The 17,279-nt window shown below is 38.6% G+C and overlaps 1 protein-coding gene across 1 annotated transcript in view; it reads right to left on the bottom strand.

Annotated features, from left to right (window-relative positions):
- TMTC2 (transmembrane O-mannosyltransferase targeting cadherins 2) overlaps positions 1–17,279 on the bottom strand; it is a 244,666-nt gene that overhangs the window by 15,465 nt on the left and 211,922 nt on the right. Inside the window, exons 10-11 of the mRNA XM_063445170.1 lie at positions 9,860–9,974; positions 4,397–4,460 (exon numbers count right to left, since the gene is read on the bottom strand). Coding sequence (XP_063301240.1) covers positions 4,397–4,460; positions 9,860–9,974 — 179 coding nt within the window. The remainder of the gene's footprint in view (positions 1–4,396; positions 4,461–9,859; positions 9,975–17,279) is intronic.

The raw sequence follows: 17,279 nt of genomic DNA on the forward strand, positions 1-17,279 counted from the left end.
TGCTACAACATTTACAGAGCCTTTACAATATAATATTCAATGACATCCTTTTGAAGTTGCACAATGGATACAGATGGTCGAGTTGAGGTAATCGTGATGCCTAACAAAGACTAAGGAAAATAAGCAGAGCTGTTACCAGGTCAGACACTTAGGCCTTTCAGGTCACAAGATTTTTATTAGACGAATACATATAAGAGTCAACTAACTCAAGATGGTGGTTCACGTACCGAGGATTTTGTGGGATTTTATTGAATATATTTAAGGCCAAACTTCAAAGTATCTTCTCTTTGTTAGTTCATAGCCAGATGTGAGACACACAAAGCTATTTTTGTCAAAGATTGTTTAATTCCGAGTTTTTATTTTCTTTTGGAAACTTTATGAACATTTTACACCTGAAGCAAAATTAAATTAATACAACGGACAAACAGATGGTATAAAAAAAATAAAATCTGAAATATAAATGTGCTTCGCATATTTCAACTTCAGTTTCAGAGATTCTATACTATAATAAAATTGGGAAACAGTTCGCACATTTATATGCAACTGGTTGCCTTATATTATGTCAGAGCAAAATGTCTGAATAATTACAACTACACACTAGATTAGCATATATAAACAATATACCATGTGCCTGTATATTTATATGTTGGTGAAAGCAAATGAACAAAGAGAAAAGACAAATAAGCACAGAGTTCTAAAAGTAATGAGAATTGGAACTGCAAAAACATGGTTCAAAATTAATACAGTAACACAGGGTGATGCAGTCATCCCTGACCTAGTGATGTCATAACACATCTTTATGGACTATTTCATGGCTACACTTGCCTGCTTGGCTTGATACTACAGTATTATTGGCTTTGTAATACAGTATGCTGCTGATCTCTTTAGAATTAAGAAGTTTGAACACGTTAAATAAATTATGCCTGAACTGAAAAATGCAGTAATACACATTTTCAGAGACACTTCCTCACAGAGGTCACCACAAGTGTCCTTCAGGAGCATTAAATATAGTCTGGTGTATACAAAGTCGGAGATAAAAGCACCACAGGGAATCCTGAACAGTTCATTTCAACTCTAGTGCTATTTCGACGAATGCTGAAAAATCTCTGGTAAAACAGTTCATGCTGGTATTTGTAAAATTATTGTCACAAATTATTTTGTAGACGAAAAGTAAACGGCTAGCATGCATTTATTATTTTAAACAAATGCTTGGGTTTAAGATAAAGTTCTGATCTTTAGATCTGATATTTTTATTAAAATGTTTTATTAGGAATATTTAACGTTTTAAATTCACTGGAAGATCTCCTGATTCGATTTAACTGGATTTTTTACAATGGTTATTTTACTTTTAAGAGACACGGGGAATGGAGAAATGGAAAATGCACGGTTAACAACAGAACTGTAAATTATACAGGTGGATTTTACTCCTAGATACTCAAAATTGATATACAACTAGATATCGTGCATTATTTCACCCAAATGTAACCATTTTTCTCTCACCCAAGTATTTTTAGGTAATACTATGCAAAAAGAAATGCTCAAATAAATGCATAAATAAACCTTTAAGTACTAAATTACTTAAAGGGTTAATCTAAACAAAAAAAACAAAAACAGTGGTTTAATAAAGTAACTCTTCCTCTTCTTGGGAAAAAAAACAAGAAGAAGAAAGAAACAATACACTCACCTATCTATCCCAAGCCAAGGTCAAGTGCATTTTCCTTCAGCCCAATCCTCCTCTGTTAATGTCCATGCCCCTCACTGTAGAGGAAGAGCTCTCCCAAAGGACATAATTTGGGGAGAACTTGGGCGGCAGCAGGGAGATATACACGCTATGTATATGTATATCTGTGCTAACAACAGATGCCAAATATGCACATAATTCTCTCATTTCAGGCTGGCTAATGATGCTTCCAGGGGCGTAGTTACACCTCTGGCAAGAAAGGGCTTTAACTCCTTATGTGCAGAGTCTCTCAGTTAAACACTGCACATACAGACTCCAAGTACCATGCCCACTTTAAATCACTGAAGTGGACAAGGTGCCTGGAGTAACCCTTTAAAAAGTTATTTATTTATTGAACTATAATAGCATTTTTATCAGACTACAGTATTTTAGGGTAAAGTGTTTTTCTTTATATAGCTCTATGCTCTGTAAAACATGGACGATTATACATTTGTAATTGGAACTGCACACAAAATGTATTTTGAGAGTTTTAGAGGTATTTCAGCAACAACAAGCATGACTTCAATCGATAATATTTGCTTGGAAAGGGTTATAAAATTAAATGAAAGAATTAGACATTTTGTAAATAGGATTTTACATTTTGTTGCAGAGTTACCAACGTTACCATATAAAACAAATCAGTAGGGTCTGCTGGACACTACTTTCTACCTCAATGAGATCCAGAGGCTCTCAGGTCTGAGCTAAGCCAGAGAGGAATTAGCTTATTGGCTGAGCGTGATCAGCTGACCCTCTCAGCCAGGGGCATTGCTAGAATTGAGAAATACCTGGGGCTTGAGCCCAAATCTATTTGTTTCGGCCCATCACTACAGTCCCCCCCGCCCCTCCCAAACCCCTTGACACCTGCAATATACCCTTGAGTCAGATGCACACAGCCACCTATACAAATATAGATATGTGAATAAAGACACATGCACTCACAGATGCACACACAAACACATAAAGAGACACACACAGATGCATACATACACAGTCGCACACACAGATATACACATCTGTACAAGATACAGAGGTACATGTAGGATATAGTGCAAAATGAAAAAGAAAATAGCGGTCTCATCTTCCCCATGCTCTCTCCCTATAAAAATAATATATCCGTTTCCTGCTCTCTGCCTTTTTCATGTCATTAGTCAAGTCCCCAGATTATCACTCCCACACTGTTCATATGGTCTTCCTTGACAAAATGCCGCCATACACATTCTCCCTCCACAGCCCCATACTCATTCGCCCTAAACAAATCAAATATACATAACCCGCCCAAAGCCCCATACACATTAATTCTCCACAGCCCCCATACACATATCTGCACATACTCCCACCACTGAGTCCAATATCTCCTCCACGTGCATCAGGTCCACACCCAACACCATACACATTCCCCTTCCACAGTTCCCTCACACACACACCCCTGCCCATCTCCCTCACACACACCCCTTCCCAGCTCCCTCACACACACACACCCCTTCCCAGCCCATTCTTAGCTAGGGGCAGCACAGAGCATAATAATAAAAATATATATTTTCTCCCAACTATATATGTTCTCCCAGAAACACTATTTCCTTCACTTTAGCGTTAACACTATTTAGGCCTCCTGCTTCCCTAAAATTGTGTTAAAACTCACACTATTTCCAGTGCCGCGCAAGACTGCAGGCGCTGGCCACACCCATGACTTGTCACCTTGGCTGACATTGTCAGAATAGATGATCTCAGCCAAGGAGCAAGGTCAGGGGCAGAGCTAAATGCCGCACTGGCCAATCAGCATCTCCTCAGGGAAATGCATTGAATCAATGCATCTCTGTGGGGAAAGTACAGCCTCTCCTTACAGAGCATGGAGATGCTGAACTTCAGTGCTGCACATTGTGAAGCAGTGACCCAGGAAGCACCTCTAGTGGCTGTCTGAGGGACTGTGTCCATAGGAGGACATGTGAGCATGTGAGCATACATAAACATGTGAGCATACATAAAAATGCCAACAGGGACAGACTATAGACACCAGAACAACAACATTACGCTGTAGTTGTTCTGGTGACTATAGTGTCCCTTTAAAACTCTGTCACTCAGCAGTTTCATATTTTGCTGGAACGTCAGTGATTTCATGCACTACTGCATTATCCTGTTAGTTAGCTGGTAAGGAATTCAGGGCTAGGAATTTACATTAACTAAAAGGAATCCCAAGGCTTTTCAAAAGCCCACTCGTGGCGTAAGCCTGGGGACTTGGGGCTCAACCCACCATGTCCCTGGTCTAAGGCAGTGAGCTGGACTTGCACTGAACTACTTCGCTCAGAAGAGCTAATGCATGCTCCAAACAGGAGCTTCCTGCTCTCTATAGTGGAAGAGGAGAGGCAGGCAGCAGTACCCCAGGTAAGAAGTCAAACCATTAGCAAACAAGATGACAACTTACATTGTAAGTTGCTAAGGGAATCCTGGCACCACAACCACTATAGCACACCGTACAGTTATGATGCTTTGAGTGCTTCTTTAAAATATTGTAAAGGAGATGAATGGACGGATGGACAGAGAGACACTCCGCTTTTTAAAATCAACCCTTCTAGATTTAAAATCACTTTAGCATAGTTATGATGTGATATCTTTTTTAATAAAAGAAACTAATTACATTAATCTGAGCAGTTAGGAATCAAGAAACAAACAAACACTTACATTGGGTCTCAGCCCTGCTGCCATTTTGTAATACGCTTCTGCTGCTTCATTGAGACTGGCCTGCCTAAAAAAGTGAACAGCGACAAATCTGTTAGTGAAAAATTCCTTTATAAATGTAAATGTTAATTTTTTTCAGTTATGTCGAAGCACCTACTAACACATTTTTATACCAATTCTATCTATTCGGCCTATTTTAGAAAGATACATATGTCTTATTGAATAACCCATTTAAGAGGTAACAAACTAGAACTGGACATTAAACAATAAGTTACGTAATTTCAAGAATACCATATTTAAAATGTATTTCATTCTATTCATAAATAATAAATTAAAAATAAACTGTACTTTCCCTAGTGAGGTCACACATTTCTGATCGGAATCCTTGAACAATTCACTATTTAAAATGCACACTGGCGCGGAAGTGACTTCAAAAAGCATGTATTTCATATATAAAATAAAGTAGCAACAAGATTGTAAACTTCCCCTATCTTTGACACACTTTTATTCCATCCAGTCTACCATATTCAGTCTACCACTGGATGAGAATTTATTGCTATACTATAAATGTTTAAAAAAAAAAAAAAAAAAAAAAAATATATATATATATATATATATATGTTGGGTATTATGGGGTTTATTTTGTCCCTTTGGATGATGGTTAGTTATACATATTATTGATTTACATTTAGAGAAGAGTAGAGCTCAAAACTAAATCCAAGAAACAAAGTGACCTCTTGTTAGTTCTACAAGCCACAAGGGTCTTGTGAATGGGTCAATGGGTTTGATGAGCCCTCACCCTTTTCAGCTCCTAAGGAAGTTGGACACGGACTGAATGGTTCAGTGCAATTACGATAAACACAGAAACAAAAAGCCTTTCCTGGTGTTATATTGATTTTTCATATCCCCCATTTTTTTTTCTTCAATATTTCATTTATGAATTTCAGGATAGCATTCACAATTGTAGCATTTACTGAAAGTGTTACTTAAAAATGGCAAAGGATGTGCGGAAGGGCAAATAAAAAAAAAAAATGTGTGCGTGTGTTTGTATATTACATTCTTTCTCTTGTGTTTAAAAAAGAGAGAAAGTATTATACCATTTACATTTGATGGTTTCGAATAAAGTGAATACTAAAGTTAAAAGAAAAAAGAAATAAGCAGACATTGTTAAATGCAATTCTAAATTTAAGGAGGAATAACTTTTTGAATTTTGTATTTCATAAAATATTGTAAAATATATAATATTCTACATTCTTTCAGGAAAAATACTTACAGTATGCGAGGTAGAGAGAGGAGAAATGTATGTTTTTAACATAACAATAAAAAATGAAAAACATTGTCATTAAACATGGGGGGGGGGGGGCGAAACTCATTAATGAAGAGATCAAAACTAAGAATTAATCCTGTCTATGAAAATTACAAGGAGGCCTAATATTTAAACTGATCTTGATAATACATATGTGTTTGTCAAGTAATGATAAAGTGTTCTATAAAATAGCGGTGAGATTTTTGCCCTTTAAAATACCCCAAAAATCACAAATATGTTGTAGTTCATATATCACAGACCAAAAATAATATTGTGAGACAAAATATTTCCTCTTGAACCACAGTGATCGGAGTCATCACTTAAGGTAATGTTTTTACAGCCACTGACCACATATAGTGATTCACACCAAATTTGAACTCATTCATCTGTCCGAAATAATTTCCTTACTTCAGACAATGAAAGCAATGTGCCACAGTGGAAATGAACAGAACATTTGAAAAGCAGTGAAGGAATTCTGTATAAAGTCTTTGTAGACCAACTTAAAAAAACAAAAAACACTTTGGAGGCTAAAAAACAAGGCACTAGAGAATATATTGATTCTGTTGCAAGATCGCAGCTAGCTGGTGACATGAAATCCACAGTTGTATTATTTAGAGGCACACATAGGAAAAGTTCAAGATGTTTTTAGTAGAATGAAGATGGAAATCAGAAAAAAAATGAGTGTGCAATTATATTCCTTTCAATAAGTTTTTCCTTACTGTGGTTTCCTGTAAGACGTTCTGCAAAAGCACTCAGAATATTATTTTTTACCTGTTAAGCTCTTTGGTTATGTGTGGACAGTACATACTTGCCAATCACCACCAATTAGCTATTATTACAGATCTGGGCATTGCTGATAATGATGGTATAGCATTCGTCTCTATTGCTCTAACCCAAGAAGTGCTTGTATACACTTTCTATGCTGATAGAATAGACACAGAATGCGTGATAAGTAGAATGTTTCTATCTTTGAACATTGCCCTTTCAAATTTAGCAGCAGCCACCACTTAGAAAAAAAGAAGTTATTTTCTTATTGAAAGGTCACTCCACTGTTTAAAAAAATAAAATAAAAAAAATAGACAATGAAAACATATTTCTAAAATGTAATTATGCAGTTTTTAACTTGGGGACAGGCTCAGACTGGCTTTGGGCAAACTGGGTTCTAACCTGCAGCCCCACCAGCTTCTGAATGGCCTCTTGTGAGCTCAGAGCATTGCAGCAACTACCTTAGTACCTACCACCAGTGCTTGAAATGGGATATAAAGTTTGTTTAAAGTAAACTATATTAAATTATATATATATGAAATATATTTGATATCCCATTTGGCTCCACCTCTCCCCCCCCACCCCCACACACACATAAAATATAGGCCTATACTTATCAACACTGTCACAATTTGCACGACACACACTGCAACCTTTACACACACACACACACACACACCCCACTTCGCTCTGCACCCCTGCACACACACACACACTACAGCACCTACACACACTCACTCTCTACTGGCACAATATATTTTCCTAGCCCATTTGATCTCTAGTTTCCCACTTATGGAAACACCAGAGACAAGTCACAAGCAAATGCAGTGCAAGTATGCCTTACATTTTCTGGTGCTGTGCAGAACAAATACAGAGCCTTTATCTCATGCAAGAACTCTTCAGGAGGACTCAGAACATGGGCTGCTCTGGAAAAATAGTGAACCAACATGCTCAATTTAGGAAGGGGTGTGCTTGTTATTGGTGACGACAACCCTCTAACCCCTATCCCCCCTCCCTCCCCCACCCCCACCCCTCTCCCAGTACCTCCCCTTTTTCAATGGGCTGCTGTAAGTAGTAATTAAAACAAATAGCTGGACTAAAAAAAAAAATCCCAGATTGACCACCAGGAAGGTGTAACAAGGTCAGATGAAAAAAAGTGCAGTTTTCCCATTATATCTGCACTTTTTGTTTAAAAAAACAAAAACAAAAACAAAAAAAACACTTTTCACACAAAGTACTTTAGCAAGCTGGAGTGCTGGTGTGTCCGTTTTATAAAATAAATAAAATTTAAAAATAAATAAATAAAATGAATAAAAAAAAAAATGCAGCATTAGTGTACTTGTGTACTTGTGACATGAAGGCATAAAGCCCCCAAAAAATAAAATCACTTTTCTGCATTCTGCATTATTTAACTAGTAATCAATTGCACAATGAGAATCAATCAATTAAGTCCTGGATAACCAGAGGGGCATACGCAGTTGGGTAGTTCTTGTCATTCATAGCTAATAGGACAGGGAGAAAAAAATCTAATTCATCAGGAGACCTTTAATCCTTTCTTTTTTAGTGACCTCCAGAGAACTTGGATGAATTCTTTTATGCTCTCTAACTGGTCTGTTGTGCCTGAAATTAAAGCGGATGGCTGCTTCTATTAACAAACATATTTTTCTACTCCCAAACTGGTCTGCTACGCATGGTAACAAGCAAAAGCGATCTAGTAGTACTAAAAGTTTTAGTATCACTCACTGCAGAGTTGCGGTGCTGAAAGCATAAAAAATGGAGCCAATGGGGCTTTGGAGGGTGGAAGATATTAAATAAAATATCAAACTGACTTTTTTATTCATTTATATGATGCTCTATAATTCCTACAATGTATGGACCCGGAGTGTCCCTTTAAATGTTTTTAATCAAGTTTAAACTTAATCAAGAAGACTAGGTTACATGCAGGTGTATGCAAATTTCAGACTGGTACTCAATGCAAATATTCCAAATGTGTATTTTTTTCTATTTATACAAGACTCTGCTATTCATCCATCAGGAAATCAATATAATGAAAGATGAGGGAATAACTATTCATGAGGCAATGTCACATATTGTCAATATTTAAACCTACAGCCATCACAAAGCCATAATGGTGTTAGATGGCTGTACATGTTAGATTAGATTATATACTTTATTACATTACATATATTACATTTTGCCAGCCTAGCCTCTGACTTGCAAATCACTCCCTTAAGAAGCAGTTGCCCATTCTGAAGAAGAAAGCGAGATAAATCTAGTACATCAAACAGAAATTTGTTAAATAACTTTGCATTTTGGCTTTTACTCACAATTCTACAGCAGCTTCTCCAGGCTTCAATTGGATTCTAGATTACATGTAGATTAAGATGTCTAGCCAGCTGGATTCTAGATTGCATCCAACCAGAAGGCTGTCTACCACCAGTCACAACCAATCTAGCTAAGCTCTAAACTGTAGAAAGCATGACCCTCTCTACATCTTTTGTCTCATGAAATGTTTGTTAATTGAGTTCTCTTGAATGAATATTCTAGAGCAAGCATGTCAAACTCAAAGGCTAGCACGGGACAAAAAAACAAGGCTTATGTTTATGTGGGCCGCAAAAAAAAAAGAAAAAGAAAAAAAACTTACATTTTCATAGAAACGTAGGTTTGTATTGAAAAAAAAAAAGCATCCCCTCAACTAAACCCAAGTCCCTCCCTCTATACTAAAGCCCAGCCCCCCTCTATATTAATTCTGAGTCCCCCTCTCTATACTAAATCCCACTCCCCTCCCACCCCCCCTACTAAGTCCCAGCACCCCCCTCTACTAAACCCCCTTGTTTAAAAAAAAAAAAAAAAAAAAAAGAAATATTAGCCAACAAGCAGACTCCACTCACGTTGACTCTGCCAGTATGCGACTCCGGAGTTCAGCCTCTGGTATACCCCCAATGGTGCCGTTCACACCCTGTGCCAAAGCGGATCCTCCTGCTATTCCTTAAATCCCTGTGAAGGTGGAGCACGTTGACGTCACGTAGGAATATGACGTGGCCTTGCATGCCTCCGTGGCTCCAGTTCCTCCACTGCCCAGCCGCAGCCATCGCAACACTGACCAACACACACTATGACAGACACAGACACACACACACACACTCTCTGACAGACATACACACTCACTCTGAAAAACTGCAATAATTACCTCTAAGGGTTAACTCCACCTCTGAGGGTAAACTTCAACTCGGAGGGGGTTAACTCCACCTCTAGTGGCTGTCTATCTGTAAAAGGTTGAGAAACACTGATGTAGTCCACAACACCCGGAGGGAGTGCTTAAGGTTACCTACTACTGCTCTACATCAAGATAATTTATATAAACACCATAAGAACTAATATAAATATATACATACCTTAACATGTGAGCAGCATTGAAGACAACATCAAATTCAGAGTGGTCAAGTTCTGCTGCTTTTTTTGCCATCTCTGCAGCTTCTAGGAGGCGTCCTTCTTCAAGCAAGAACTGACCTGAAACAGATATTAAGCACTCATCAAAAATCTAGTATTGGGCCACTTGTTTATGTACAAAAACCTAGATGCCCATTAAACCAATCAATACAATTATTTTTAAAAATCCAAATGCCAATAGTGCAATTTAAAATATATTTATTTTAAGTCAGTAAAAGCTCACATTTACCAATGAAAACCATATGCACAATAATAGCATCTCAGAAATAACGGTAATTTGCAGTCATTCGATACCTGCTTAGGAACAATAATACATGTAAATAAGTTAATAAAAGACTTAAAGAATTTCCAGTTTGGCACCATCATTCAGCACCTTGTAATACCAAATGCCACAAATTATAGGTTAAAACTCAGTGTGTGATTACATATGATGCATTTATTGAGCCACTTGTGAACATTCTAAATTATTTTTTAATGTAGTTCAAATTTCACTCTTCTTTTTCCCATTCTTGATTAATCTTCAAGCAAGGTACTCCAAGTTTAAAATCCAATACTACTAGATGAGATTGTAGTTTCCAAAAACTTTAAAAGCGAATCATCATAGAAAAAGCTAAATCTCCAAATAATGTAAATATATAAGAATGCACAACAACAACGCACTTTAGCTGCAAGACAATACAGAAATGTACAGATTTAACCAAATAGAGTGAATTATGTTACATCTGCATTATTTGAAAGTAGATATAGTCTTAGAAGTGCATAAAAATTTCAATCCACCAAAACTACATTTCTTCAATACATTTATAGGTTTACCACAACAAAAGCAATTCGGGAAATAGCTGTGCAAATCTACAGAGAAAAAATAAAACAAAAACAAAACATAGTGTAATATTGTAACAAATATGTTATACTGTGCGCAGCAATCAGTTGCACTCACTAGATAGAAGTAGGTATAAACGCTCTTAGGGTGCCTCCCCAGGTATAATGGGGGGTCAAGCAATCCTTTTGTTCACCTCCTCTAGTGAGTGCAACTGATTGCTGCGCACAGTATAACATATTTGTTACAATATTACACTATGTTTTGTTTTTGTTTGATGTTTTCTCTGTAGATTTACACAGCTATTTCCCGAATTGCTTTTGTTGTGGTTTCCTATATATGATATAGGTCATTTTTTGGGTAACGACCTGGGGAGGCTGTTATACGTCATTTAAAGCTAAGTAACATTGTTTATTATATTTTATTCTTTTGCACTATTTGTATTCTTTGGTGATATATTTGTTTGCTATTTATAGATTTACATTGGTGCTTAAAAAAAATGTTCAACTATTTCTATTTAACCTACTTATTTTTTCAGGTCATCAATCACCCACATTTAATTCTAAATACACTCTATATTGTAGGTTAGGAGCAGCCAGGGACAATAATTAATTAGGAAACTGATAGAAAACACTGAATGGAAGGAGGGCGTCACACACTATAACCACTTCAATGAGATGAAACGGTATATGCCTAGAGTGTCCCTTTAACAGTTATAAAAAAATAAAATAAAAAGGACAATCAAGTAATTTTTCCACGTACACATCAGATATGCTGCTGAAGAGCGTCCTGTATAGCATTTTATGCCATATTATCGTGTTCAATGCATTTGTGTACACATCAGATTCATTGTACTATAACACTCTAACTTTTTTTGTTGAGTTATTTGAGCTCATATCCTAGCCAACAATTTGTATGTTGCAGGGGTGCTGTAAGCATACAAAAAGAGTGAAACCAACAACTATTTGGTATTTGTCTCAGAAACATCATATAGCACTTGAAAGTAATAGACAGGAATACAATGTAAAATGATTTTGAGTTTATTTTGGATTGTAAACAATTGTTTTCATTAGTTAATGGTGCATTCGTCTACCGTTGGTCAAATTTTTTTTTAAAAGAACATACAATGCAACTGTTGCTTTTAAAGCTTAGTAGTGGTTTATAACACTGAAAATGCAAACACTTTGCAGCTGATTACAGAGAAAATGACTTGCAACAAATTTGCTAAGTGGCCACTTTATATGTTTTCGGAATAACAGCAATTGATCATACTACAGTTTGGCTTTGATGTGAAAGAACATAAATCAATTTTAACTACATTTAAGATTCATAAACAAAAAAAAAAATGTTACTGTTTAATCACGGAATATTAGGAAGTAGTCCTATTGTTTCAGTAGTGAATGAGATCAAAAATTTTAAGCCACCCATCCTTTTAATGATAACTTGTAATGACTAAACTCACAGTGTCTCACAGAATGTTTTTATAAGAGTCTAAAGAGCTGTTTCTATTAGACCGATGATGGGAAAAAAAACATACTTTGAATTTTAAATAAGTCAAAATGAATGGCTATAACGACGTGCAGCTGCACACATTTCCTGAACCCAAGAGCTGGCAGAATAAGATTGTAATTCATCCCTACACTTAACTCTGAAACAAGAGTTTCCCAATGTCTCTTTGTACTCCTATGGATGCTGCCATTTAGTGTTTTTGCTTTGTTTTTTTATCTCATCTTAATATTTTCTGATCACTGAAAAAGATTTAAATACTAGCTGTGCGATTCTTTGTTTAAAATATCAAAATGTCAACCCAACAAATGCTTTTTAATTGTCACAATTTGCCTGTTTTAACCTATTTAGCCATGCATTCAGTTATTAGTCTTCAATCATTTAAGAAGGGCCTTAAAACCCATCTCTTCAGGAAAGTGTATGGCCTCCCAGAGTAATCTCTCCCTTACATACCTGTCGCTTTGCTCTCTCCTCCAGCTCTGCTTCACTCCTACTTGATATTTCCTATCCTAATGTTTCTAATACCCCACCTCCTATAGACTGTAAGCTCATTTCAGCAGGGTCATCTTCAACCTATTATTCCTGTAAGTTTTCTTGTAATTGTCTTATTTATTGTTACACCCCCCCTCTCAAAATATTGTAAAGCGCTACGGAATCTGTTGGCGCTATATAAATGGCAATAATAATAATAATAATAATTCTGACTTCTCTACAGCTGCAGTTCAGTTGTCTGTTTAAATTGGTTGAATCTCCATATAACTTGGGTTACCTCATCATTCACAAACATTAAAAACATTTGGTTGCTCCAATTCCCCAGATAAAGACCAGGGGATTTGCACCTATAACCAAACATGGACTGGTCATCGGGCAAACTGGGCAAATGTCTAGTGGGGCATGATGGCCATGAGCAGAGGCAGACAGGGGAGATCTGTGGTGGTACTTACCTTATCCGGGGGCTGGCCGGGGTGCGCGGCTCAAGCACTCCTGCCTCCACACAAGCTCGAACTCCTCTTCTGAGCAGGCCACGTGCGCTGACCGCAGTGAGTGGTCACACGGCCCGCCTGGCACCAGGAGTGCGGCTAGCATCACGAGCGAGCCACAAGTGGATTCAGGCTCCCCTTGGCCCACGTCATTCCGGCACCCCCACATGTACGTTTTGAGGACATAGGCCAATCAAATGTTAGTTAAAGGATATTTAAACTTCCCTATCCACTTTGCCCTATCATGGTTTCAGTACCCTTTAGTGCATTCCTTGATCTATTGTGTTTGTTCTGGTATTGACCTTGGCTTTGTTCCTGACTCTGAGTTTATCTTTAACCCTTTCCTGTCTTGTTTGCTCGTCTGATTGATTACCGTGTACCTGATTCTGGCTAGTTCTCGTTTTCACTGTCTCTCCTTTACCCTGACCTTGGCTCGTCTCTAATTACGCTTTATCTCGGTCTGACGTTTAGTCCGGCAATTCTAAGGCCTAGTAATACATTATATCCTAGTCTTGCCCCTTGCTATCCTAAACTCTACCTGTTGGTGTATTACACCGTTACAAGATGAAAGGATCTTCCTTACCAGCCCATGGTGGGCCGGCGCTGATCGGCAGGATAATGGAAAAGAGGGAGGACCAGGTAGGTTTTAACCTGTACCTCAGACAGGTGCATGCAGAGTATCCCTCCAGTGAGCTGCGTGGATTGGAGTGTTGCTGCAGTATACATTGGCAATGTTCCGACACAGACCAGAGCAAGAGTTCGTGAGAAGAGGTATCTTGACCTGCACCTAATGAAAGTGCAGGTCTACAGTAACCACGTACCACTGGACCACCAGGCCTTTCAAAGTCCACCCTCCCTAGCCAAAGGAAGGGAGAGGGGGAAAAAAAGTCTTATAAAAAATAAAAAAAAAGATATTTATATATTTTTTAAATTGCTCCCCTCTCATCCCTCCCCAACTCTCCCAACACAAACAATACAGGCCTAACACACACACACCCCTCCAAAACACTGGATCCCCTACAGACATAAACTACATCACCTACACACACACACACAAACAACCTGACACACAGTGTACATCCCATTTACACAATGCATTCCATACACACACTAGGTCCCCTATAGATGCACACTGCACCACCTACAAACACAACATTCCTAAAACATACAGTACATCCCTGATACACACTATGTAACCCCTACACAGACACTAGATCTCCTATACAGACTCCCTTACTCTCTACAACCCCTACACATTCACTACATCCCCTATAAACACACACATACACTACAGCCTGTATGTACACGCTCACTACATCCTCCTACATAGACAGAACCTATACACAGACAGGGGCGGACTGACCACTCGGGCAGATCGGTCATGGACCGAGGGCCTGAGGCAGTCAGGGGCCCGGCTATATTCACCTTTCTGTGAGAAAGAAGGTTGCAGGGGCCCAGGATCGTACACTGGGGCTCTGCAACATTTCGCTCAGCAAATTAATCCCCCCACTCAGTGTGAGACCTGGCAGCATACCTGCTCTCACTGCTAGGTCTTCGCTCTGTCCCTGCAGCTGCTGCACAGTGCTCCGTGTGAGGATGGGAGGGGGCAGGAAGTGACATCACACCCCCTGCTCCCCTCTCACACGGAGCACTCACAGCATGGATGGAGAGTGAGAACAGGAGCCTGGCACAGCAGATCCTCCCAAGCTGGTGCAGGTAAGCAGGCTAAGGGTTAAAAGTGCAGAAACATATGTAGGATGTAGGGGTGAGACAGGGCAGAGGCACACAGGGGTTTATAGAGGTGTGGGTAAGATGTTGGTGAGACACCTCAGGGGTTTGTTTGTTTTTGTTTATTTATTTTGTTGTTGTTTTTCTTAATGTTTTTGTATTTTTTTGTGCTGTGTGTGTTTTTATCATAAGTTTTCCACTTATAGGGGATTTTATTTTATTATTTAACTAAGGTGTCATTACCTAATATTGATTGCTTGCCTGCTTACAGAATATTTTTTGTACAAGCCTTTATATATTCCTTATTTTGCTGTTTAAGTGTATTCCCTATGCTTATAAATATTTAAATGTGTCATGAATGTATTTTTTTTTGTATAAAATGCAATCAAGATGAAATAAAAAAAATATAAAAAAAATAAAAAATTAATGGGGTGGGTTAAAAATTTAAAGGGAAACTTTAGTGTCGGGTTTCCAACCCTGTAATTTCCTGATTCCAGCACCTATGTCACTCGACGCTAGTTCAGGCTCCGCCTCCACTCTTGAGACCTAAGGCACATGTGCAGCAATGGCTGCGCTCGCATTAGTACTTTCCCCATAGGAAAGCATGTATAATGCTTTTCTATAGGGTTTTACATGTTGCTGGATGTCCTCATGCATAGAGTAAGGACGTCCAGTGTCAGGCGACCAAAAGACGCCTGACAACCCGGAAGTCCCTCTAGTGGCTATCTAGTAGACAGACACTACAGGTGGAGTTAACCCTCAAAGGTAATTATTGCAGTTTCCTAAATACTGCAATAATTACCTTTACAGGTTTAAAGGGACACTGTAGGCACCAAGACCACTATAGCTCATTAAAGTGGTCTGGGTGCTGTCTCCCTATTGCACTTAGTGCTGCAATGTAAAACACCGCAGTTCCATAGAACTGAAATGTTTACATTGCAGCTCTAAGTCTGCCCTCAGTGGCTGTCTACCAGCCACTAGAGGGCTTCTGGAATCCAAACGGACTTTTGGTCCATTATCTGACGCTGGACATCCTCACAGACCTCCAGTGTCAGATTTTCCCCATTGCATGTTTTCCTGAGGGGAGGTTTAATGCGCGTGCGACCATGCACATTAGGTCTCCCCTGCCAACGTCAGAAGCGTGGGCAGAGCCTGAGGGGGGGCACTGTAGGGACCTATAGTGCTAGGAAAACGGGTTTGTTTTCCTGGCACTATAGGATTCCTTTAAGGGACCTGGGACAGTGCACCCAGACCACTTATATAAGCTGAAGTGGTCTGGGTGCCTATAGTGTCCCTTTAATTGAGATGGAAGACAAATGTGGGTTATTTGGGAAGAAGTGTTAGGTACAGCACAGGCACAACTGAGTGGGTTGTGAGGGGGACAGAAATTGATCAGATGGGTGACAACTGCTGTTAGAGAGTAACAAAAGGGGAGGCAAGGAGTGACATATAAAAGAGGGAGTCAGTGGGAAGACACACATACAGATTGGTGAAGATCGAGAGAGTCAAACTCAGAAGAAGATGGAGAGTCAAAAGACAACAAAAACACTTGGAGCATTTAAATATACCTCATTACACACATGCTGACACTGATTTCAGATGTACTCCTCATTCACATACACACTGATACAAGTTTCAAATACAACAGCATACTCCGACACAGATTTTAGATACACCCCTCATTCACATACACACTGCTCACACTCTGCACACATACAAATACACTCCAGCATTCACATGCACACTGCTCAAACATACTGCGTTCACATGCTGACACTCCATATAAATCTATCCTGGCATTCATATGCAGACTTACCACACTAATACACACTGGCATTTATACACCAAAACTCCCCTTTGTTCACACACAAGTCCTCCACAAAAATACACTCCTGCATTCACATTCAACATATAACACCCTTACATTCACACATAAACATTGCATACAAATACACTTCTGCTTTTACAAATATCTGCTCTACTCACTCATAGAACAATGCATTTACGCTGCATACACGCCTGCATTATATTATCTGGCACTACACAAATTATATTGCAGGATTTACACACACACACACACACACAATACTCAATACCCAATACTCCTGAACAAAAAGTCTGCATTTTTCCGAACAATAGCCTGCAAATTAACTAGATTTTGAAATGGTGGAGAATTTGAAGCACTGTGTTCATCTTCCAAGGAAGTTATGGGTGGTCTCAAACAAGTGCCATGCAAAGAATTTCCATGCTGTATGGGCAACAGACTGCAGAGTAAGGTAAATGGTCGGTCCAATGAACTTATGTAGAATTAATTCCTCTCAAACATGTGGTCAA

Source organism: Pelobates fuscus, chromosome 3 (assembly GCF_036172605.1).
Source record: "Pelobates fuscus isolate aPelFus1 chromosome 3, aPelFus1.pri, whole genome shotgun sequence".
Taxonomy (NCBI): domain Eukaryota; kingdom Metazoa; phylum Chordata; class Amphibia; order Anura; family Pelobatidae; genus Pelobates; species Pelobates fuscus.